This window comes from Epinephelus moara, chromosome 3, assembly GCF_006386435.1.
Source record: "Epinephelus moara isolate mb chromosome 3, YSFRI_EMoa_1.0, whole genome shotgun sequence".
Classification (NCBI taxonomy): Eukaryota; Metazoa; Chordata; class Actinopteri; order Perciformes; family Serranidae; genus Epinephelus; species Epinephelus moara.
The window spans coordinates 18,325,433-18,350,484 of NC_065508.1; the positions used below are offsets into that span (position 1 = coordinate 18,325,433).

At 41.6% G+C, this 25,052-nt stretch overlaps 1 protein-coding gene across 3 annotated transcripts in view; it reads left to right on the forward strand.

The window, feature by feature from the left end:
* Nucleotides 1–25,052, forward strand: part of LOC126388273 (spectrin beta chain, non-erythrocytic 1) — a 51,662-nt gene that overhangs the window by 10,857 nt on the left and 15,753 nt on the right. The window contains exons 2-13 of one of the 3 annotated variants that reach the window (XM_050041297.1): nucleotides 2,137–2,324; nucleotides 8,366–8,488; nucleotides 19,572–19,723; nucleotides 19,992–20,165; nucleotides 20,451–20,542; nucleotides 20,704–20,784; nucleotides 21,780–21,895; nucleotides 22,739–22,851; nucleotides 22,966–23,153; nucleotides 23,279–23,396; nucleotides 23,636–23,794; nucleotides 23,909–24,211. In XM_050041297.1, coding sequence (XP_049897254.1) covers nucleotides 2,168–2,324; nucleotides 8,366–8,488; nucleotides 19,572–19,723; nucleotides 19,992–20,165; nucleotides 20,451–20,542; nucleotides 20,704–20,784; nucleotides 21,780–21,895; nucleotides 22,739–22,851; nucleotides 22,966–23,153; nucleotides 23,279–23,396; nucleotides 23,636–23,794; nucleotides 23,909–24,211 — 1,776 coding nt within the window. In that variant the 5' untranslated portion in view covers nucleotides 2,137–2,167. Of the gene's footprint in view, nucleotides 1–2,136; nucleotides 2,325–7,834; nucleotides 8,489–19,571; nucleotides 19,724–19,991; nucleotides 20,166–20,450; nucleotides 20,543–20,703; nucleotides 20,785–21,779; nucleotides 21,896–22,738; nucleotides 22,852–22,965; nucleotides 23,154–23,278; nucleotides 23,397–23,635; nucleotides 23,795–23,908; nucleotides 24,212–25,052 lie in introns of those variants that run through there. The other 2 variants (XM_050041295.1, XM_050041296.1) reach the window with 2 other exon arrangements.

A 25,052-nucleotide genomic window follows, 5' to 3' on the forward strand; every position in this document is an offset into this window, starting at 1 on the left:
TCGTAATCTAACCTAAACAAAACTCATCATGACAGACGTGATGGAGAGAGCTTATGTGACCAAAATGTGAGGACGGCTTTTTCAGTGCATTAAATGAATTCATTGAACCTTGAACCAGTGGAGAGGGTTTGCAGTCCTCAGTCATGCTTAGCTTATGAATACCTCCTCACAAATCCTCAGCATATTTCTATCACCGTCCTCTGTCATACATCAGCTCCATATAAGTCAGCCGCAGCCTCTAGACACAACAAAAGATAAACTAACAGGTATTAGCAAACTAACTGCTCAACCTTGTCTATTAATCTGTGCAATGCTCTTAAACAAATGGCCCCAGTTAGTTAATGGGTCTCTCTGGTGGTGGTGGGGGGTCTAATCTGTATGTAATTCCCTTATTGGGTGTCAGTGGACAAAGGACGGGATCTGTGTGGTCATGTGCAGTTAGTACTGTTTTTATACAATGGAGTGAAATCGTTAAGTAATTAAACACTATTACTGATTCATGTTTGAGGTGTGATGCATATGAAATCTATTCAGACTTAGTATATGAATATTATGGAAAAAATATCTGATTTACTTCCCTGTTGCTGTCAGATAAACTATTGGCTTGACATCCCTTTATCCGTGTGAAGCTGAGGATCCATCAATATGATCAAGCTTTTCACACTTCCCTTGAAGGCCAAAATGTGCCTTTCTGTAACAGAAGTCGGTGTGTACAACATTTCTTGTCTAACACACATAATTTAAATGAATAAGCTGCATTTACTTCTGACTTAAGTTAAATCTGTCTCCAAAATACAAAGACTCAGCCAGTGTGAGAATGGAGGTGGGATTGACCTCCTTGTTTATGAACTAGCCTATTGATTGTTTCCATATTAGGGTACCCATAAACAGATGCTGAGTTAGTACAAACAGCAGGATAGGACGGTTGTTGCAAAGCTGGCAGTGAGTGTATGGGTACTGATATAAGGTGTTTTACTTTGTGGGTTTTTGACCACTAGTAGGGCTGGCAATCTTTTATGAGCAGGTCCCCATACTGTTTGTATATTATTGTATACAAATAGTATAGGGACCTGCTCATCATTGTATACTGTTCTACAAGTATGTGCACAAGGATGCACATGCATCCCCCAAGCTTCATGTGTTTTGAGGACAGAAGGGAAGTAGCGACTGTATCAGAGAAGGTGTCATTTTTATCACAGCAGAGAGGGAACCAAAGCACCACTGAGTGATGCATTGTCATAATATTGATATTGTGACAAGCTAGACTGGGGATTTTGGTTTGTTAACATTTTCTTCCTCTCATGACTCAGTACCAGTTAATGGACAGGCATTTCCAAGCCTATTTAATGGTTCAATCTAAATGAAATAACCAATGAATGCCACTTCCTGTTAAGTTATCATCCACATTGCTAATTGCAAACTTTATTTAGTGGAAATATCTTCTGAAAGCATCAGCAGGCATCCTTGAATACTGCTGCATTAGTACAATATATATCAATACTCAGGCACAGTACCACCCAGGCCTATTGCAGTATGTGGTTATGTAGATGTGTTTTTATGTTTGTACTGCTGTGCATGTGCAGTGGTAGTTTTGCATGCTGGGTTTCTTAAATTGTCATTATCATGTGTGCGTGTGGATGTAGCTTTGTAGATTTTGCGCATGTGCAAGTCAAGATTTAATCAGTGCAGATTGAGGTTGTTTCTGCCATCAACGCTCAGGCTAAAATGAGATTACTGGAGTCGCCCCGGCTTACAGGAGCAGTTATATTAAATTATTGGTTGGCTAACTGAACAACTTCATGGCAGTTGCTGAACTATCTCAAAGTTTTTTATCTCTTAACACACAATGGCAGTTGCACTGTCTAAGCTGCTATTTGCATATGACTGTCGTTTGAGCACATAAAACTTGAGTGCAGCTGTGAGGCTGAGAGGAGAGTGTGGGTGATGTATGCTACACTGCATCATCTGGCCTTGGATGAAATAGAAATAGATTCTCAGCTCCCAGACTGAATCTCCCTAACATTAGCTCACAAACATTTTCAGGGTCAGTGTCAGCTTCTGGTATCACGCAATGTCCTCTCCTCTCTCTGTATGCACTGATGCTGATGCTTTTGTGTCTCTGTGTCTGAATTGTAGGTTGAATGTGTTTTCCTCCAGCCCGGACACCATGAGCACCATCTCGCCGACGGACTTTGACAGCTTGGAGATCCAGCAGCAGTATAATGACATCAACAATCGCTGGGACCTGGCGGCAGAGACTGACTGGGATAACGAGAACAGTTCAGCACGCCTCTTCGAACGCTCACGCATCAAGGCTCTCGCAGGTATGCTACACTTCACGCCCCACCAGTGTAGATGTTTGCATGGTGTCAACATGCGCCTATGTGTGCTGTAGGTGGGTGATGATGATTGACAAACATTGGGTTCTGTTTGAAGCATTGTTCTTATGTCACAATTTAATACATTGTACAACAAAAGTGTGGACCTTAAAAAGTGGCTGACACTCCCATTTACAGTTTACCATAACAATGAACTTTACAAAGGTGTAGTATTTCAGACTTAATGTATTCGGATCGATTGATTTTCTCGATTTTTGTGTCATGCACACACAAAGTGCCCAGCCCTCGTGGGTTAACAAGACATCAGAAGTGCAGTTGTGGTGAGATATTATTAGGCACACCTCTACAATCCAACACAAAAGCCAAAAATACTACCCTTGCCAAAACACTCCGGCGGCGTACGACGCCCATCAAAACAGCTGCCCCCATATTTTCTATTTACAAACCCACACCGGCGGCGGCTCAACATGCGTCGACATGCCGCGCTGTGGCACTTTACACTATTGTCCTATTTTTCCAGCGTCACCGCCCTTGAAAAAGCGCTATTTTGTACTTCCCAGCTTAGCGGACTGGAGTGTGCAATAGAAATCCGGTTGACGCCCCGCAGCGCAACGCTTTTTGTGTGTGTTGGGGGCGGCACTTGACTTGCGTCAATGACGCCGCCGTCATATGACGCCGCCGGTGTGTTTTGGCCTTGAGTAGTTTTTCATGACACTGTCTTAGAGGTGTTGATTTAGCTCCTAGGTAATTTTTGAGGCTGCAGTTAAATGTTTTTATGTGGGACTGGATTATTTTAAAGGTGTTTCTAATACTGAAACTGTTCAGGACTCACTAGTTTGTTGGGTTCACTATTTATGAAGAGACCCTTTGGCACAGACTAGAGGGAACATTATCAGTTGTGAGTCCATCAGGTAGTGGTCACAGCCCATCCTGCAAATCTTATTGGAATTTTTTGAACATAAAGGTTTTGGTAATAAATATAAAATGTGTAGCAGCCTCCACCACAAAGTTACAATAAGCTGCAAGATGAAACGAGCAAAAGAAACTAATCATCAAACTGTTATAACTGATGTAAAATTGCCCTGCGTGCTTCATTAAGTCCTGCTGAGCTGAACAGTATGATGTGAATGTTGTTATGACAACTCAAGTAATACTATCAAAGGACTTAACAAGTACATTATCAAATATAAGCCATTGAAACATTCAAGAAAATTCAGTAATTATTTTGGACTCAATCAAACATACTCTAACATTACTGTTAGAGCATATTGATCAAATACTTCTGTATTTAATATAAAAACATCAGTGTTTAATTTAAAGATGATGCATTTTTTAGAAGGCCTGAACTGAAATGTTTCACCATGTTAACAAGAAACAGTATTAAGCAGTAGATTCTGCTGACTGGTAACGCCCAGAGCGTTTAGCTGTATAACAGCTCCTGTAAAAGGCATTCTTACTTAGGTTTTCAGTCACATACTGACACACTTTTGTGTCAAGCTTTTGGTGACAGCCCGTTTGGGTGGGACCACCAGAAATTTTTCTCTGACTGTTAGCGTTTTTAAGACTGCCTTTTTGGCCTCCATGTATTTACATGACAGTCCCTGACAACACATTTCTTACAGGCTTGACGGATTACTCTTTTCCGTTTATTTCTGTGGTGAAGTAGACAGGAGAGGCTGTCCAGTGTGGCAAGAAAACCCACATCAAGAGCAGACATTCTTAGGGCTGACTAACGCCAGTAGGCTCTCTATAAATGGGCAGGTAGAAATTTGCTAGCCTAGCAGCAGTAAGGCTAGAAACTACACATAAGACAACACTTGTAAAATAACATGCAACAGGAGTTTGATAAACAGACATTTAGAGACAAAATCCCAGACTAATAGTAAATTGTTGAAATCTAATGAGGCTCTCCAGAACAAGGAACCAACTTTATTTTTTCTCTCCCACAAGGCACAATTTTCTCTTTATAGGGCAAGACAGAAATACTTTCAAAAGGAGGACAAAGCCAGGCAGCTGTAAAGTCAATTCACCACAGAGCAATAAGCAGTGATGGAATTAGGTGGTGAGACTTTAGGGTTAGGTGGGGAAAATCCTCCTTCAATACAGCATCGCTTAAAGATAAATAAACCATCTAAAATGTTCATAATGTGAGTCTGTCCTCTGATTATTTAAGAAAACAACCATCACATGAATGCACTGAGATGATCCAAGGTTTCTGGATGACGTGTGTTTCGGAGCCCGTGCCCTGCCCAAGTAGTGGTCTTATTGAAATGAATGAAGAGCTTGCCCTTGAGAGTCTTGACATCCTTCCAAGTTGTGCAAGTGCATGTGTACTGGGCAGCCTATCCTGTTGGAGGCTTCAACTAATGTGACCCAGGTGAAATCCTGACGGCTCTATTAGTTGTTGTAGTACATCCAGCGTGCATGTGTGTTCATTTAACTACCTTGTACCTTCCTGGTTTCACATTCTGCAGATAAAATCTGTGTTGTTTGTAGTCAAAACAAGTTGCAGTATCATGGAGAACCCACCAGAGGGGAGCAACAGGCAGGAACACACACACACACGCACATACGGTTACACACATGCACACACGGTTACACACATGCACACACAATCAGCAAAAACCACATGCTCTGCCCATCTTTGAGCAATGCTGTAGTCAAAGTATTTCTGAAAGATAAACCTCATTTCACTTACAAATTCATACAGACTCATTTCCTCATGCCAACAGGAAACACACTTTGGGTGTTGCCTTTTTGTACATGCATTCCACTGTATTTATATTATGTATTACTGTCATATAAATACGGAAAGCAACAGACGTATGTATATTAAATGTAAAAGCTTGACCTGTGTATGTATGTATGTATGTGTGTGTGTGCACGCTCCTGTTTGAATACCTGTGATACCATCTCCGTTTGACGAGTGTGGGCTTGATGTGCACATTCTTTGACATGCTGTAGCAGCTACTTCCCCCGAAGCACAAATCCTGCCCACCTTTTACATCTTACCCCCAAATGTCAAGACCTTCAGCAGTTTGTGAGCTGCTCCTTACTTACACATCTTTTTCCCACAGTCTCTCACAACTCAACTTTCTCTGCTTGTCTCTGTGTAACATGATTGCCTCATTTCCTGATTCACACCTCTTCTGCCACTTACAATCTGTTGGAATCATTTTGCTTAAGGTATGACGGCAGCGGCACCCACTTGTTTCACAGTAGAGAGCTTCTCCTGTGTTATATAATTGAAATTTGCTTAAATAACCACTTATCTGCTCTCCTATAATGTGTGGGTAGCAAGGCAAGTGGTGCAGATTTGCATTTCTTTAAGCAACGCCCAGCTTCACACTCAAAGAGTTACATGTATTTACTTGTGGAAGCTTTCACAGTAGGAAAGAGCAAGGCTTTTGCACTTTAAATAGCATCCCTGTGCTTTCTATTAACACTATGTTACTGGTGTTCTTCATAATGCATCCACATCATTAGCAGAGAACAGACCATGCATGTATTTGTAATGAACTGAGAATCAACACAGAAGCATGATTAATAGAATATAATATCAATTCACTGCCTCAAATTTGGCTGCATTTGGGAGAACACTGAGATCTGAGTGATTGTGTGACTCTCGTGAGAAATAAACCGCACTTGCTCCAGGGGGATTCCCGTTCAGATCAGATATGTACTGCTGGTGTTTGGAGTATGGTCCAGCCTTTCGTCCTCCCCCGGGTCCCTCAAAGGGGTTGTGCTGTGGGGTGAATAAAATTTACATGCTCAGCAATAGATTTCTCCTTTCTCCCTCTGGTAGTCCACCTCCCTCACAGCCTCTATCTTTTCCTCTTTTTCATCTGTGTTCACTCACAGCACCAGACCATCATTAATTATCATTAATTCCAGTTTGCTCCATGCAGGAGTTTCTCCCACATCTCCCTCTGGCAGACTTTCTCACTGTTTGTCTTCGAGTTTCACAAGATTCAGAAAATCACTGTTAATCCTATCCAGCATGTTTATGTATTAGTACGTCCAGATGACTGATGGGTTGTATAGGGAGGGATCTGCCCTAACATAATATGTTAGTACGCATATGCCAGACACACAAACCTGCCATCACATCTGCCTCGCATGTTAAATGGGATTGTGATGTTTGATATATGCCCAATGGGATCTTAAATGGTCATTACCAGTTTACCAGGTCTCTACTCTTCATTTTTTCACCGCATGTGACCACTGCACAGCCTCTGTTCTTCAGAAGGAAGTGTGTTCTCTTTGGATCTCATTAGTCCAGTCCTCCCTCCATAAACACCCAGTCACAGAAGGCCCGGGGCATTTGGCCTTCTAATGAGAACCATCCAGATGCTCCCTGCTCATCAGTACAAGCACAGATCAAAAAAAGCAAACAGACCTTTTAACCACTGCCCCCTGACCAGACCAAAAGCCATCCTCTCGCAAGAAAGGTTTTGACCTTAGTCCCCACTGTGTTTACAGACTTGTGTAACTTTTGCACAAACAGGCATTTAGTAGATCTGTAACTCTTACTGTTGCATTTTAAGGGTGTTAATTAGCAGCTGCAAGAAAGTTTAAACCCTCCATTCAATAGTTATACTCTATAACTTGGTGTAAATAAATACTGCTTTATTACTGGTGTTGAATTATGGAGCACAGCCACAAAAGTCATGTGTATATAAACTTATCTGAGCATCTGAACTATGTGCTACAAGGCTGCAATTACTGTTGCTATGTTATCATGAGCCTTTGTTCAGTGATGAAGGAAAATAATTGTTTTGTAACTGTCAAATCCCCGTACAATTTAAAATACAAGTCCGTCCTCCCTCCAGTGTTTTCATGCAAACACTGAATTTGGCAGTGACAAAACTGACATATTAAAAAGCCAGTAAAATCCATTGTTTCATGAACAAGTTGAATCATAAATCATATTTATATTTGTTCCTTACTAGTAAGACATAAAAGTTGTGAATGCAGTATAGTTCTATAATTGCTTTAGAAAGGTAGTGACTCACTTCCACCCCCACACCTGCTTAACTATCTGCCTGACAAACAGAAACACAAGCTTATAATTTCAAATCTTGTTCAGGCAGGAAACAGCTTGTTGTATTGCGGAGACATACTCAACAACTTCCTTCCTGTCTTAACGCTTTATCATATGGCAGACCCGCGAACAGAAAGCGTAGAATCAAATCCCTTTTCAGAGAGTGATAGCCATAAGAGCCACACACCAAGACAACAGGATAAGGATGCGATCTGATTGGGACTTTCGTGATGTACCTTCTTGGCAGGCCACACCCCGATGCTCCCTGGAATTAAGGTGGAGTTGAATAATCCGCCTCAAGCTACACCGAGCAAAGAACTGTAATGGTTTAGTCCACCTCTACACCACCTCCCTCCCCTCCTCCTTCCACCGTGCTCTCCCTTTGTGCTCCTCCCTCAAACACACCTTATGCAAATGACACAATTTTCAGACAGCACAGCAGGCTTTGTTTACACAGCTATCCGACCGCAGCCGGTTAGCCTGCTCTGCTCTGCTCTGCTCTGCTCCAGCAATTGCGTGTTGAGAGTTTGGAGGGAAGGAATAGCCAGTGTGCTTGAACCACAAGAGAGTGCAACGAAAAGTTTTTTACTTTGCTCGGAGGCCACAAGCGTGGTGAAATACTTCTCAGGAGGAGATGAAACAAGAGAACATTTTGTTCTTCAGTTTTGTTTGAAATTATTCTTTGAAAAAAAGAAGCCTCCACTGTTGCACTGCTGTATTTTCACTGGACAAGGTGGGACATACAGTAGAGGAAAAGAATCCGGCCACATTTTCAAGCTTTTGTTGTACCTTACTGAGGCACAGCATTGAGGGAATCTAGAAGAGGAGGACTAACCAAGGCATTTTGGATATACAAAACTTTTATTTTCTGGAAAGCCCTCTGAAGGATTTGATACATTTTTAGTGGGAAAGGTTGCCTCTGCTGGGCTATGCAGGAGAGCTCCCATTCACTCTGTGTCTGAGAGGAATATTCAGGAGACAGATCCAGAAGAAAAGGCCATGGAGTATGACCGCAGGGACAGAGAGCCCTGCTTGTCCCCCGCAGCATTTGTTAATCAGGTGCAATACTCTAACATCCTGGAAGGAAGGTTTAAACAGCTGCAAGGTAAGAGCCGTTCTGACCTGTCAATACAGGGGAAAGGGAAATTCCATTCAATTTGTGAATTGGTTTTGTGCATTTATCCAACCTTCTTTGGTGTGCTTTCTTATGGAAACAGTTGTTAATGCTAAAGGTTATTCATAAGACTGGCCCAGGGTGAAAAGTGTCACTCTTTAATACGTATCCTATTGTTTGTTGAAACAGGAAATATTAAGTAGAATAGGACTTCTTGGTAAGTGCTACAGCAGGTGCTCTGGGTTGTAAATGAGTCCCCAGCAATAGCTCAGCATTTTTCTGACATAAGTGATTACCTGTGAGAGGTTGAAGAGACTACTCTGTTCTGTGCTGTTTTAGTGCTTAATGTGAAGCGAATCCAAGAGAGCCAGAGCAGACACAGTAGACTTCAGCTCAGCTCTAAAGCAGGCAGTCTGGCACCTGATCACTGGGCCACCTGTCCTTTCTTATCTTATTACAATGCATGGCTCTGTCTCAGCCTAAAGCCTGCGAGGTCCTGCAAACAGAAATCACAGAGGCCAGTGGTTGGGACATTGGACTTAGGAAATGATGTGGTAACTAAAGTGCAACCCCTCCTCAAACTTAGGCTAGAACTTAAGTGATTAATTTTAAGGGAATCCTGTAACTCCTCGTAGTTTCTTAACTAACATCTAATATTTGTGTGAAATGGAAGCAAAAATGGTTATTTTTCACTTTGTGAAGGTTTTTGTTTGATCACCACGTGTACCTGTTAGAATTCTTGTAGTACCATGTGGCATGTTCCTCTGAGCTTTAGACCTCTTAGTCACAGGCCACGAGATAGTAGGAGTATGTGCAGTGGCTGAGTGTGTACGGGCAATCGTGTATGAAACTGGCATTTCACATCAGCGCTGTGCATTAGGTTTAGAGTGTTTTGCTAGCTTCCGGTCCCCTCCCTGGTTGCTGTCTGTGGTGGAGAGCAGTCTTTGAGTTTACTTGAGGGGCAGGTCTACTCTTTCTGCATGTTTGACATTCTTGTAGAGGTCCTGCAACATTTCACCTCCGAGATTAAGCAGAATCCTCATTGCAATTGAGAAGGTGGTTGGTCTGCTGAAAGAACATGGAGGTATGTATATGTGAGATATGATGACTGAATAAAAAAAATGTCTACACCTCCACAATGACGGCACCGATGCTCTTGAGTGATTAGACCCACAGAGGAGATAGTATCTTTTATTTCAAAGAGTGCACAAGATTTACAGGATTGTCTAATTCAGCAGTGCAGCCTCTTGCACAAAGAAGCTAAGGGTGCATACCTACACATCTTTCTCAACTTGTCAGGCAAGAAAACCTTTATCACATTGTGTAATTGGGGGGGTCAGGGATCAGTCACCAAGTTTACGCTGACAGGATTTATTTGCACTTCCCTACAAGACATATATTGTGAAATGAGACATCCCTGCGCATGGAGATGTTCTGGACAGAGTTTGCTGTAAATATACTCATGCGCACATTCTCAGACACACAAACACATTTTGGCAACACCCACTTGTATTTCCAGTTTGGCTACCCTTGAGGCTCATTCTTGTGTCACTCTTTCCCTCCCTGCATTAAACCATGATGTCCGCTGATGAAACGGAAAATGTGCACATACATAGTTTGGTGTCCTCCTCACATGAATGGAAGCATTCAAAAAACAAAATAAAATTCACATGCATTTTGGCAAGGTCAGTGTTGCCCAACTTTTCTTTGTGGACTAAGATTTAATTTCAACCATACAATGGATCTCCCTGTGAATATTTCAGCATAACAGTGGGACATGTAAATACATTTTAGTGGCTTGAACCTGGTAAAGACAGAATTGTAGGCCCTATATCTGTCATGAAAGCCCTGAACACATCCAGGAATATCTGACTGAGTGGTGAATGATAAGTTACTAAATAACTACGACCAGGGCAGACAGGTTTAATGAAACACTGGGCCACATAGTTGCATTGAAATGAGAGACAAAACCTTCATCTCTGTGTCTTTATTTGCAGATGGAGGGACAGTTGCTGTTTTTAAATAGCTTTTTGTTTCTTGACCCACCCTCACATGAAACGTTAACCCATAAAATCATGCACGACCAGTTAAGACAATATACAACATTTTTTTGTCGTGCAATCCCACTATGCACATGATATTATGCAATCTTAATGTGCCTCGTGTGATGCTGTATAAAAGTTCATATTGCCTAATACTACTGATCTTGGCGCCAAGATAAATATGTTGTCAGTTGGGTTTGATGTTCCGGTTCGTAGATAAATACAGTGTGTAATGTTAGACTGCAGGATCACTGTTCTGGCTACCTGCACCCTCTGAGTCCACTGCTGTGGACTTGAGTTTGGACTATCACTCAGCAGGCATTAGCACTATGGCTTTATGCAAATAAAAGAGTGCTTTGAAAGATACAATCCTTTGACTCAACTAAGGTTTTTGCCTTTTAGGACTTTAAACACACTTATAAACACAAACAAAGTGAAAAGATGTACCAACAAAGTCTGCAGCTCCAATATTTTTGGTGCTGGACTCACTGATTTCGCACTGAAGTGTCTGTTTTTTTGTTGTCAGCCCATCTCTGCAGTCGTTTTTCCTCATGCAATTTAATTCTAGCATTTTGGTCTGTGAAGTCAAATCACCACCAAAAAAGTGACCAAGGCTATATACAGTAATTTTTCTCTCAATGAATGTTTAGTTGGCTAGATCAGAAGCATTTTCGAATCTGAGTTGATATTGAACGAGCTCAATGTCAAGTTTTGGGTCAAGTTTCCAGTCTGGTGGCAAACTATGAACTGAATGTGGTAACGTAATATTATTCAAACGCTCTTAGTGAAAGCTCGGACTCTAGTGGCCTCCAGCTGTAACTCAGAGTCACATTACCTTTGTGAGGGTTCACCATACGTACACACACACCCACACCCACACAAAATGCCCTTTTGTTTGTACAGTTTTACCAATATTGACTGTTTCCTATTTGGAAGGGTAACAAGGGGGTGCTATTTTGGAGGTTTTAGGACAATTATTGTCCTATTGACATTTCACACCCTTTTTGTGTCCAGATGTTATGGCTGAGAGGTGCCTATTTCTATCTCTTTTCTCATGGGATTGGCCTTGGCTGGTTCCCTCCCCTCCTATCTTCCTCCATTATCAGTTGCAGCTGCAGATGGCACAGAGGGGCATGACCTGAAGGGCATGTGCACTGCCTTCAGAAAGAGAACAGTATTGTAAGAGAGGTCTCTGTCTTACTCACACTGTCAGTCTTTGTAAGAACAAACCTGTTAAGAGTTAGGCAAAACACATTGTCTTTCTATACTTGCGACCACAAACTGTTAAAAGTGTAAAAATAACTCATGCCACATGTGGCAAGGCGGCAGTTTTACCACAGCCCTACTTTCAAAGTCATGAGCAAAGGAAGGGCAGTTCCGCTTTTATAGGGAAAGAAATGTCAAAGGATGTGCATCTGTACATGCCGCTTTGCTCACTTTGTTTTGCTCACACATTACTTGTTTACAGTTTGATTTTTATATCATAAATAATTGGGCTGAAGATATGCAGGGATGCCTGCGTAAACTCTGTAGACATTTTACATCTGTGCGTAAAACTGAGGATAAATTTCCCAAACATGAAGTAAGAGTAAATTGTTATTTGTGCTCAGTGCTTTGATGCAACAGTGGCAGGTACATACACTACAACATCCTGTTGCTATGATTTTTTTTCCTATGTTGTTGTAGACTTCCTAGTACTGTTTTTATACAACTGAAGCAACACAAGCAAGGGTTTATCTCTAGAACACACCAAAGGTAGTTTTGAATGCATTGTCTATGACTTTTTCCCTTGTTGTGAAAACATTATTCACGAATACCAACTCCTCCTACAACTGCTTTTGATCGTTTGTCTTCATTGTTTGCATCGCTCATGCACTAGCACACACCATGGTCATAGTTGACTCTTCGCTCAAACCACCCACTGGTGTCAATAACTGATGTTAACCACTGACCACAAAACTTACAAGCTGCTTTTGACTCTTTGAGGGTTTTTTTTTCTCTCACTTCTGTGTGATAAATACTTTATGAAAACAAATAACAGACTTAACCTAGGTGTCAAGGTCGTCCTCTAATGAGTGCCTTGAGTCTGCTCTGTAATCTCAGACAGCAAAATAGTTGGAGGCTGAGTAGATGGTGAAGAAATGCATTCTTGAGCCTTTGTTTTTTGTTTCAGTGTAATCATGTTAAGTTCATTGTGACTTTTTTTTTTAAAGCACTGTATGGATAAAGTGTATATCATTATTTTTATATTATACACACACTCAGTTTAATGCAGAAAAAAAACATTTTGTAGCATGACAACCTGAGTGTTCTATGGTTGTAATAGTGGCTTGTTGTAGTTTTTTTTAGCTAATTAGTAGAGCTGAAAATGAGCTAAAGTCAGACTCCCAGCGATGAGCGCCTCTCTCTACACCCTTTGGCACCATACCATAATCTTGTCTGTGTGGGAATGTCCAAGTGAAGGTCATTAAAGCAGATTAAAGCAGACAGATTGATAGAAGCTGTTTGCTCATTCTTTCTGAGGACGGGGTGACCGGAGGCGCTCATTACGCAAGCTCACGGTGGGTGAGGGACTGGATGTCAAGAGTTTACGAAGTCAAGGGTATTTCAACCCGTCTAGAAAGGGAACCAGAAATGGCTAGGGAGGAGGGCGTGACCTGGGCAGGACATTAAACAAGATGAAATTGTTAACAGCATGATTAGCAGACTGTGTTTAGATTTTCTGCCGCTCCTCTGAAAGCTTCTTACATGTTTGGGAGTAAAGAAATAATCCCCAGATAGAGTCCAGTGTGGTTGACAGTGAATGGTCAGGGAAATGGAACGTGGACAAAATCTGCAGTATGCATTTGTTGCTATTGTGTGAAGTGCTTACTATGGTAAGCTATTTATGGATGGAGTCACTTCTTGTCCTCTGTGCTAAAGTGACGCCACTGGGAGCCAAAGTGCAGTGTCATGCAACACAGTGAAGGGATGCAGGATTCTTTGAGAAGACAGTGAGTAACATAGGAAACTTAAATTCAGTAGGGAACATCAAGAGGAAGTGTCTGTCTCCAATTCTCCCCCACTTATGCTTATTTTAGTCTCTGTGATGGGCTAACAGAAGATTTCATCAGTGTCAGGGCATGGTCAGTGGGTAAGAAGCATTGCTGACATCTCGTTATGGGCCAGTGTACGTTGTATACAGCGACACGCAGCACACATTTCTGTCAATGAGATAAGCTTAAATGTACAGGCGAGTGAAGCTCTAGTAGAATTCAAACATTAGTAATCATCAACAATCTTTAGAGTCGTTACGAGCTGATAAAGCGATTAAATGCCTCTGTGTTGACTCCTAGCCTCAATCCAACTCCTGGCAGTTTAGAATATTTATAACGTTGTGCGTATTTGTACAGTATGAAGGGGCTAGGTTGATCATCAGTGACCACATGCTATGCGTACAGGCTGCCATAAAAAGTGACTTGACAAATATGGGTTGGGTGTTTTATTGGTCTTACACTAATTGTACTGTGAGCTAGCAGGACAGACAAGTTTCTGCTTCAGTGACATTACAAACGCTCTGACGTGGATTCATGAGTCTGTAGGATTTTTTTTTTTTTTTTTTTATTGAAATGGTTGCATTTTTGACAGTACACGGTTCAAAATGTGTTTACAGATTTTAAATATGTACCCACCAAAACAACATAATTGCATTTTATTTTAAATATGTTTCAATTAATTCATTTTTAAAATCTTTTTATAGCCATTTTCTTGAGATCGGGGTATCTCTTTTTGAAGATATTCCTGGCTAAAGTAGCAGCACACTCTATGAACACTAAATAAAATAAGACAGTAGGAAATGCAGATCAAAACACAGCCAGCCACAGTGGCTTTATTCATGTGTATTTCATAGCATCAGTAATGTTTGTTCACTCATGAGTTGATTTACAGAACCTTGACGCAACTGTGACCACTTTATTTTGAAAAGCACATTGTACGCGGGGGCATGGAAAATGGGATCATTAATAAATCATTAATTTCTCTGATCAGTTAACACTTAAATGCTACAGCACGTGCCCAGGTTACCATAAATGACCTGCTAAACACCAGATATTAAACCATGACCTCAATAAAACAGTTCAACTGAAAATGAAACCCACTGCACCTTTGCTGTTCTGATGCACAGATGTCGTATTGTTTTCCATCATAGATCTGTGAAAGCCATGGCCCACCGATTCCTTGTTCCTTTTTGCATCTGTCTCCATTTTATCACCAAATATGATCATAACCACTGTGAGTCTCACAGACAGGATTAAGTCTGGCGGCATATTTGCTCAGATTACCTGCAGATAATCATTGTTATCAACTGTGCCAAAGTTTGTTCGGGGGTTAAATAGGAAATCAGCAGCAATCTTAATCCCAGTACCTCCAACAGAAGAAATGGCAGTGTCTGAGCCAGGCCCCCCTATCTACTCCCCCTCACCCTGACATATACTTAAAGCTGACTACCAGAGACAAACATGTTCAAAGTGACTGGACATGCCCAAATATGCTTTGAAACATTCAATGATGCCTCTAACCACTAGTTCTGATGTGCCACTGGTAAACAATGGAGAAAAACCATGCCACAGAAAATTCTACACACTGAAACAGGCTCAAGAAGGGCAAGTGGAGCTCCAAGATGGTCCAAGTTAGTCAGGGGAGGTCTAATTCACTAACTCATTATGAGATTTAAATAAAAATATATATCATTTTAGTCCCAGAGTACTTGAAGAACATATATTGTAAAGTAAGTTATTGGTGAAGTCTTTTTTTTTTTTGGTTGAGTCGTTTTTTATTGTAGAAAAAAATAAAGTAGCTGATTGAGTCCACATTTGAGTGTATACTTGCGTGGATTCATAAAATATTCAAATTAGCCAATATCTATTTTGCATTGGATTACTGGCATGTTAACAAAGGTATATAAGGCAATTCCTGACTTTGGCACATTGCATCTGTAGTGTCAGAGAACTATTACTTTGAAATAATCGTCTGTCAAGGTCATTATTGCTGGATTTTTTTGGCAAAAAAGATTATACAAGATTTAGTAAGACTTAATAGTAGCTACTAGGCTTGCTTTCTAAAGTTCACATTTTCCGACTCTTGTCTCTTGCCCTCTATTGTGTAATCATGTAACAATGTTGGCAGGTTCTGCAGGTATTTTGCATGACGTTAGACTCGAGACATCTGACAACATACAGGAGACACAGGAGTGCAGGAGTCTCAGTTTCTTTTCTCACCATCAGCCATTCTCTCTGTCAAAAATAAGCAAGCTCTCTGTGGTAGATACCGAGCATTCGTACAGGTTTGTAAAACTAATAAACCATTTAGCCATGGATGTACAAACATTACGGTTGACATATCCTCCCATGTACTACAACACAATCCACAGATGTCACATTGTTAGAGAAAACAGATGTGCAAGTTTTGTCCTTATCCACCACAGCCGCAGCCGATGACAAGTTTGTGTTTGTTTGCCATAATGAGCAAACAACATCACAGACTGATGACAGTGTTTGTCTGTCTCGTGCTCTCATTCAGTAGCCTTGTTATTAGCAGCGCACCACGAGCTGGGTTGCAGCACGTCTTCTTTAGGACCCCTGCCCACTGCCCCAGTGCCTCCTCTTCAGCGCTGGGTGCTGTCACAACACGACCAGGCGTCAGGAGGAATGTAGGCTCCTCCGCTGTGTCTCACCTGCCACAGTAATCCACCTCTGCTGGCTCATTAAACAGCTTCAAATCGCTTAGTGGTGCTTTAATAATGGAATAATCTGTTAGTGTGGTGCGTGAGGGAGGTAGGAAGGAAAACAAAGCAGTCAAATAAGAGCCCAAATCAACCAGCACAGCCTTTAACAGTATGTAGAGGACCAAGCAGGGCTATACTACTGTAGAGTAGGGCTGTTTGACCGATAGTAGCTGTTTGAGTACACGTCCAGGAAACAAGAGGGCTGATAGCCGGGATAGCAGAGAAAAATGTGCCTCTGCCACAGCTCCAGCCCTCCAAATATGCACAAAGGCCATGATTATAGTCACCTGCTTTGAATCAATATATCATAGTCTTTAAATGGTACATTTCTATAAAAGAAACATATCTGTGCGGAATCTGGAGATTTGAAAACTCAAGACAACTTATTGTCGGGGCCTTTTTCACAAAACCTGTTGACTCGTGTGTACTTTTTTAACTATTAACTGTAGCCTAATCTCTTGGCATTTGTCTGCATAGTTACTGTAGTCAGACGGTAACCAACAGATCCATCTCATTGTGCTGCTGTGTGTTTGTCATATGGGTTTATCTGCTATTGAACTCTTTGTCTGTGAAGCATGCGCCCTTCCCAATTGTTACCAAGCCCTCAAGCAGGAAATAAGAGAGGTAGGACAGGGTGAGACATAATCAGTTAATGATACTTTACTTTTTGAACACAATTCTCATGCTTCTTCTGCAGTCTAGATGCGGACATTATAAGAACCAGCTCTCTCCTACCACTTTCATGTGTTGTTCTGCTGCTCTCCGCTCCAGTGCAGAGCATGGACAGCCAAATTTAATACTGAATAATAGAATATATTCTGCTATAATTTCTTCTATTGCTGGTCAGTGCATTTTGGCAGACTGTTAGGAGAACAGCATCTGAAGCAAGGAAAGGCGATCCAAAGTGCTTTGGCATTTTATCACTGAACTTGGATTACAACAAACGTGTTGTAGCAATGTTTTTTTTAGGGTTTGAGATTTTCATGTCAAGGCTGTGAGATGGCCACAAAATGCACTGAAATGTGAGTCGCAACAAGGAAATATGAGACATGATAGGTGTGGCATTCTGCAGCACGGTGGTATTACACCACCCTGGTGCATACATATGCATTCTTGTGAGTATGTTGCTGGAGCATTAACAAACAATAAGGAAACCTGCTCATTAAAATATTACTGTATAAGGCCACTAGAAGTCAAAATGTACACAGGGTAATACTCGGATTACAGTGAGGTGAAACACAGAGGTCACAGCTATAGGGGACTGAGTAGTTTAATCATGTTAATAAAATTACTGTGAAAGATTTTAGTGTTTGTTTCAGAAAATTAACAGCACATTGCTTTAGATTTGCTGTTAAAGCGTAACATTACAGGAAGCTGTTTGTGTTACTCATTTCAAAGGAGGACCTCTCTAGTAGAGCAGATACAGGGGAAGCACCTCGAGCTCGCAACAGGTCAAGCGTTATGTCCTGTCGTGTTACTCCACCCTAGAAGGCTTGTGTGAAATTTCAAAATCTGTTCTTTTTTTTGCTGACAGTTAGTAGAGTGGATATTTGCACAACGTGCTGTCTTTGGTCCCCTCACAGTGCTTAGTGTGGCTTAGTATTCACTTATCAATTAAAGACTAAACACAGAGATGATTCAGTAATGCTTCCTGAGCCTTGAATAGCTTTCTGTTAGTTTATGATCACCAATTTGAGTCACTTTCAGTGACCAAAATATTTGTGGGCATCTTAATGATTTTTATTTATTAAATTCCACAAGAACCATCAGTAATGTACTGATATTGTGATTTAATGTCATTGATATCTTTCAATATGTCTATACACTATTTCTACCTTCACAATCTGCCACTGATACAAGAACTGCCTGGATATCTGGACCTTGCCTTCAGGTTGAAGGTCTCACCTTTGAGTAGTGTTGCATTTAAATGTTACAGTAACTTGAAGTTGCAAGCCTCCCCTTCTGAATGACTAGGTTTTTTTATATTTAGAAAAATCAGCATGTATGTCTTTTAGAAATACAGTTTGTAATGGTGCATTCTGTAATCACATACTGTCAAAGAAATCCTGTTGTCTTGGCTTTTACTTGAGTAGAACAGGACGTTTGGCAGCATTTCGATACATGTTGGTGGGCTAATATTAGTAGTAGCAAGATAGTTACATAATAATAATGCTAAGAAGTGAACATTTGGTTGAATTGAGTGAGGAGAAGGATCAAGGGCAACACAGGAGAGTGTATATTTAAAGTAAGGAATCTTGTCCAGGTACCTGTCCCGTTAATTACATTTCTACCTTTGTTGTTTTGATGCCACATAAGAAGCAAATTAGATGTAGCATTTGGGTTTATGCCATTACACCACAGTTCTTTGAAGTGTGTTGCAGAGAGAAGGTGTGGTGTCTTACACCATCAAAGATGATTTTATCATATGAAGCTATGTGCAACTAAGAGCTTTTCTCAGAGTGTGGCTTTTTATGGTTTGGTTTGTTAAACTATCAAGTCTTTGCTATTTTTTATTGTTTCAAAGAGAGACATCCATCTTCACCACCATTATATTTCATTTCATGCTGCTGCAAGTTGGCTTTGTTTTGTTTAACTCATTATTACAGTGCTGCTCCTCTGATCTATTTTCTGTCTGCTCCAGGGTTTTTCTGTGTGGGCTTGTGTTAGGTGCAGTGCATTAAGTACAATGCTAGAATAGTGTTTTCAAAAGGCAGGAAGACCTTGTGTCCTAGAAATGAGGTCACCTTGTTAGGTGGCAGAGCAGGATTAGCTTCTTACTCCCCTGGTCCATATGTCTGAGCTGCTGTTACAGCTTAATTTATTGTGATTCTTTTTACTCCTGCTCCAATAAAGAAACCGCAAATGTCCTTGCCTTTATTTGCAATTCTACATTGTCACTTTTCTCTTCTAAACTCACAACATACGAGGAATTAGCAATGCACATGTGAGCAGAGCCATCAGTAAACTTTGGTCTGAGGAGTGAAAACCTCTCACTAAGCTGTCAATACAGGGATCCTCGAGACTTAATGGCATAGCTTATCTGTGAAATGAACTGCTCAGGACAAGGGCTTAAGTCCTTATGATTTACTGTCACCTGTCTGCTCTCAGGATCAAAGTTGTTGACTAAGTTGGTGTTTGTTAAGAGCAAAATTGATTCCTTGTAAATATGTATTTCCCTGACAGTAATGATATTGATGTCAGTCAGCGGAGAAGGTTATAATTTCAGTGTGATGTGACTTCAACCTCTCTCTCCCTGTTGTTTCCTTTGCAGATGAGCGTGAAGCAGTACAGAAGAAGACCTTCACCAAATGGGTAAACTCTCACTTAGGCCGAGTGACCTGTCGCATTGGTGACTTGTACACCGACCTGCGCGATGGCCGCATGCTCATCCGCCTTCTGGAAGTGCTCTCAGGAGAACAGCTGGTCAGTATCACACAGAAACCTGTCCTAACCCTGACCCAGGCCCTCAGCATGACCCCTACACTACAACACAAGTCAAGAGGAAGGAGAAATCATGCGCTCCTTTCCTTGAAATCATGCGCATCATTTCTCCTTTTTTTTAGTGTGATCTACTTTTACTTGTTTCACTCTTTCTACATGCCTGCACTCCTTTCCTCCTCATGTATGTTCTGATAACTTTTGTTTAATAATTTCAACATAGCCAACTTTCTTTTTCTCCTGCTCCCCACAGCCAAAGCCCACCAAGGGCCGCATGCGTATCCACTGCCTGGAGAATGTTGATAAAGCCCTGCAGTTCCTTAAGGAGCAAAAAGTCCATCTAGAAAACATGGGCTCACATGACATTGTGGATGGGAATCACCGTCTCACCTTGGGTCTCATTTGGACCATCATCCTTCGCTTCCAGGTAACATATAGAGTAGCTTCCTAGAACTCTGCCCATTTGCCTCGAAGCACAGCAGCCACGCTGCTTAACCTCTTCTAAAGAGGGAGTTTGTCTTTGGGACATCAGGTCTCTGCATGTAGCCTAGCCAGTCCTCAGGCAAACTCACATAAATGGTAATAGAGGTGAATGCTGCTGTGATGTGATTTACAAGGTAGTTCTTCATTACAGTAATAATATTGCAAGTTCTAGGAATTGTGCAAAAATGATGTGAGCAGAGTTTTAACTGAATGAACGCTCTGCTGACAGATCCAGGACATCAGTGTGGAGACGGAGGACAACAAGGAGAAAAAATCAGCTAAAGATGCTCTGCTGCTTTGGTGCCAAATGAAAACTGCTGGGTGAGAAATGAGTGGGAGAGGAGAGACTGAGGGATGGCTTAATCCCACAGAATAAACACTGTGAAGATATATTTGAACATTTGTGGTTTTACGGACGTGGTTACTGATGAATCTTGCTGTGTTGAGTTAATGATTAATGACTTCTGATCTGGCCTCTGCAGATACCCCAATGTCAACATCCACAACTTCACCACCAGCTGGAGAGATGGTCTGGCGTTCAATGCCATCGTACACAAACACAGGTCATTGACTTCTTCCTGTACTTGATGTAATGTTCTACTATAAAACTGGTCTGTGTATTTGATTATAACAGGTCTTTTCTTCAGAGCGTGGGTTTCATATAATTATCCTGCAAATCAAAAAGGTGTCCAGTATCTTCAGCCCCTCCTTTATCTTTCTTCGCCTAATGAGGAGCACCTGTCGCAGTACCATCACACTTCTCAGGGGTGTTTTTATCCCCTTTTCTATTTAGGTCTCCTCCTACTCCTCCCATCCTTCAGACTGTCTGCAGTATGGTGAAAAGGATGAAAATAAAATAGGGAGCAAGATGACCTAGATCACAGAAATAATAACCCACTTATTTTCTATGAGAAGCCATGCTTGATAACTCACTTGCACACCCTGCTGTTCTAAGGTGATACTTGATACACGAATGCAAACATTGCTTTCATTAGAGTTACCGAACCATGGGATATTCATGTAAACCATGACGCTGCCATTTACATGATCAGGCCCCTTTTCAGGCTGCAGAAAACACACTACAGCAAATTACAATATGCAAAGAGTTGTTTTTCATTTCCACTGTTAAAGTACCTGCATGATTAAGAACACTCTGTGGGCCATTGAACCTCAGTGAGAAAATAGCTGTTTTTGTCCTCATTCTGATATTTTGGGAATGCCAATTCATGCATATTGGTTGATAAATTGGCCCCCAAACCAATTTTACCCCCTCGTAATGCCTAAGTAAGCTAAAAATTAAAACATGGTTCAGGCAAGAATAGCAATAATAGGCAGGAGCAGTTTGCCTAATCCATACCTTAAAGTGGAGTGTTTATTGCACCCTAGTCTGTATATATAGACTTTCAGTGAAGTGGATTGCAAAATGTTTTTCTCTCTATACCTAACAAGAAGGTGATTCTATTTGTCTATATGTCACCCTGAATGATATTGTAATTGGCTTGCACCCTACTCTGCAATCTGTACTTATTAAAACCATAATTGTTCCTGGCCTTTGCAGACCTGATGTGATTGACTTTGACAACCTGAAGAGGTCCAATGCTCACTACAATCTCCAGAATGCTTTCAATGTGGCTGAGAAGGAACTGGGGCTTACCAAGCTGCTGGACCCAGAAGGTGAGTGGATAAAGCCCATAGGCTGTATAAAATAATGGCCATAGCTACTGTGATGTCACCCACTGGTTTGTGGACTCCCATTTTGAAGCCTCGAATTCGGCATTTTGGTCGTCACCATCTTGTTTTTTGGAGCCAAAAGTGACCATATTTGGATGAGAGGGTGGAATGAGGGGTGGATCTGAATCTCAGACTGGTGATGCTTTGCAGACAGCCTGTCACACAAAGTGACCTGCCTTAATTATGCATCACTTCATCACATGAAAATGAGTAAGTTGTTTAAAAATTCCCCCATTGTGCAGTTGAGTCGGGAAATTAGCCATACAGACCAAAACTATTGTTTGTATCAGGCTGTAAACATGTTTATTTCTGCTGTAAAGTTGGGCATTTTAACATGGGGGTCTTTGGTAATTGACTCGTTTTGGGAGTCCGCCTCAAGTGGCCATTCACGGAACTGCAGTTTTTGGCATTTCGCATTGGTTTAATTTTTCAGCACTGGAGGCTGCTGCTTGGCAAAGCCTCCACTAAAACGTAGCTGACACTGTCCTCTAAGGCACTAAACTGGTGCCTATTGTCTGAAACAGATTGATGGCTGTGAGACTACGGAGGATTACTGGAATTAATTATAGCTGAGACAACACCACATCACATGTCAGCTACACTGACACCACAAAAAGCATGTCCAAAGATAGTAACAGTTTGACACCCATTAAACTCCTCATTAAGGCTGCTTTAACAGCCACAATTAACAGTCTTGCTTGTGCATGATGAAGTTTACGGTCAGTAGATTAAATAAAGGGTGAAGTGTTCATATGCAGATGGATCATGGTGTCTTTTTTTCCCCAGATGTTAATGTTGATCAACCTGATGAAAAGTCCATCATCACCTATGTGGCGACCTACTACCATTACTTCTCCAAGATGAAGGCTCTGGCAGTGGAGGGCAAACGAATTGGCAAGGTTAGATGTGTATTTTAGTCTCTGTACATTCATGTGTGAGTAAACCAGTGAGTGCATGTACATTAAGTGTTTTTCCACCAGTTGGCTTGATTCACATATCCCTCTTGGTTGTAGGTACTGGACTATGCTATTGAGGCCGACCAGCTGATTGAGAAGTATGAGACCCTTGCCTCAGAGCTGCTGCAGTGGATTGAGCAGACCATAGGGACGCTCAATGATCGGCAGCTAGCTAACTCACTGAGTGCCGTACAGAATCAGCTCCAGGCTTTTAACTCCTACCGCACTGTGGAGAAACCCCCCAAGTGAGTAACAGAGAGCTGGGTTATTATAACCCACTGAATGACCCAATGCTTGTTATCCATCAGGATCCAAAGTGTGACGCCACACCGTGCAGTATGTTAACCAGCGGTGGTGTCTGTCTCCACAGGTTTACAGAGAAAGGAAATTTGGAGGTTCTCCTCTTTACGATTCAGAGCAAGATGAGAGCAAACAATCAGAAAGTCTACATGCCAAGAGAGGGCAAACTCATCTCTGACATCAATAAGGTATGGGCTGCTCAAGACTGAACAAGCAATGTTTTTGTTAATCTAGAAATGTGAAAGACGTGTTTAATCAATATGTTAAATAAGCAGCCTGTCACATGCTCTTTGGGAAATTGTCCACAGACCACAGAATTATCTACTATGCAAGTTAATGAAGTTTCACAAAAGTGGCCTCATCATGCATGCAGTATTGGTATCCTAGTTGCAGGATGTCACCGACCTCCTGTGTTTTCATGTGGCAGGCATGGGAGCGACTGGAAAAGGCAGAGCACGAGCGAGAGCTGGCACTAAGAAACGAGTTGATTCGCCAGGAGAAGCTGGAGATGCTTGCTGCCCGTTTTGACCGCAAAGCAGCTATGCGGGAGACTTGGCTGAGTGAGAACCAGAGGCTGGTGTCTCAGGTAGGAAAATAAAATTTAATAAATCAACAACAGGCACATGCGTGGCTACAGATGCATTCTTATTTCTGACTTGAATGCACTGAATAGTTTTACTCTGATTTCCTCTGTTATTAGGACAACTTTGGAACCGACTTGGGAGCAGTGGAAGCTGCAACCCGCAAACATGAAGCAATTGAGACAGACATTGGGGCTTACTGGGAGCGTGTGGCTGCTGTGGAGGCTGTTGCCAAAGAGCTGGAGGCAGAGTCGTACCATGACGTGCGACGTATACTTGCACGAAGGGATAATGTGCTTCGACTCTGGGAATACCTGAAAGAGCTTCTAGCTGCACGCAGGGAGCGGCTGAATGCCCATCGTGACCTGCAGAGGCTGTTTGAGGAGATGCGCTACATCATGGACTGGATGGCAGACATGAAGGTATTGAACCACTCACCACAACGCATGCTTAAGGCCCGTCCACACCAAGAACGATAACTGTAAGCATAACTAAAACAGTCATGAAATGATGATGTTCTGTAAACAGTGGCACCAAGCATACATTGCCAATCCAGCTGTGACGCCCTGTTAATTTGGATGTATTTTGTTTGGCTGTTAGTGTGTCTATCGTTCATCAAATCACTCTGAAAGTGATCCCAGTGATATCATACGCCACTGTCATTGTTAAAGTTGTTGTGTAGACTCCTCCGTCCACTTTAGTCAAAATGATATTTAAAACTATTTTGTTACAGATACTCTTCTTGGTGTGTACGGTACTTTACACTGTTTTAACTGTGCTCACCTTGTTTTAACTTGTTCTGAACTGCTGCTTTCTGTTCCTACATTCTTTGTTTTTAATCAACAAAAAGGAATTTCCTAATCCTCTCAATTAAGTTAGTTCACATATGTCCTTGGCAGCTTTAGTGTCTGTGCTTATCAGAGGACCATTAACAGCAGTAATAAGCTTTTTACTGGCCTAGCCTGAGCTGTGTTGCCTGTCATTGCTGTCTTTCCTGAGGTTGACTGAGATAACTTTAGTCACTGCAAGTCTTTTTCTCCTTACATGGATAAATCCGGGTCTTTATTTTGGTGTCAATCATTCCTTTTAACGCACGAACACTGTATTAATATTATGTCTGTTTAAAAAGTAACATGTATGCCTCGCTCTGCTACTCTGACGGCTTGGCCTCATCAGCCACCCACTACCTTTACACAAGTCTGGCACATTACATTTCTCGGGAGAATATGAACAGGTGTTTAAGTTCATGAGGGACAGCTGGGA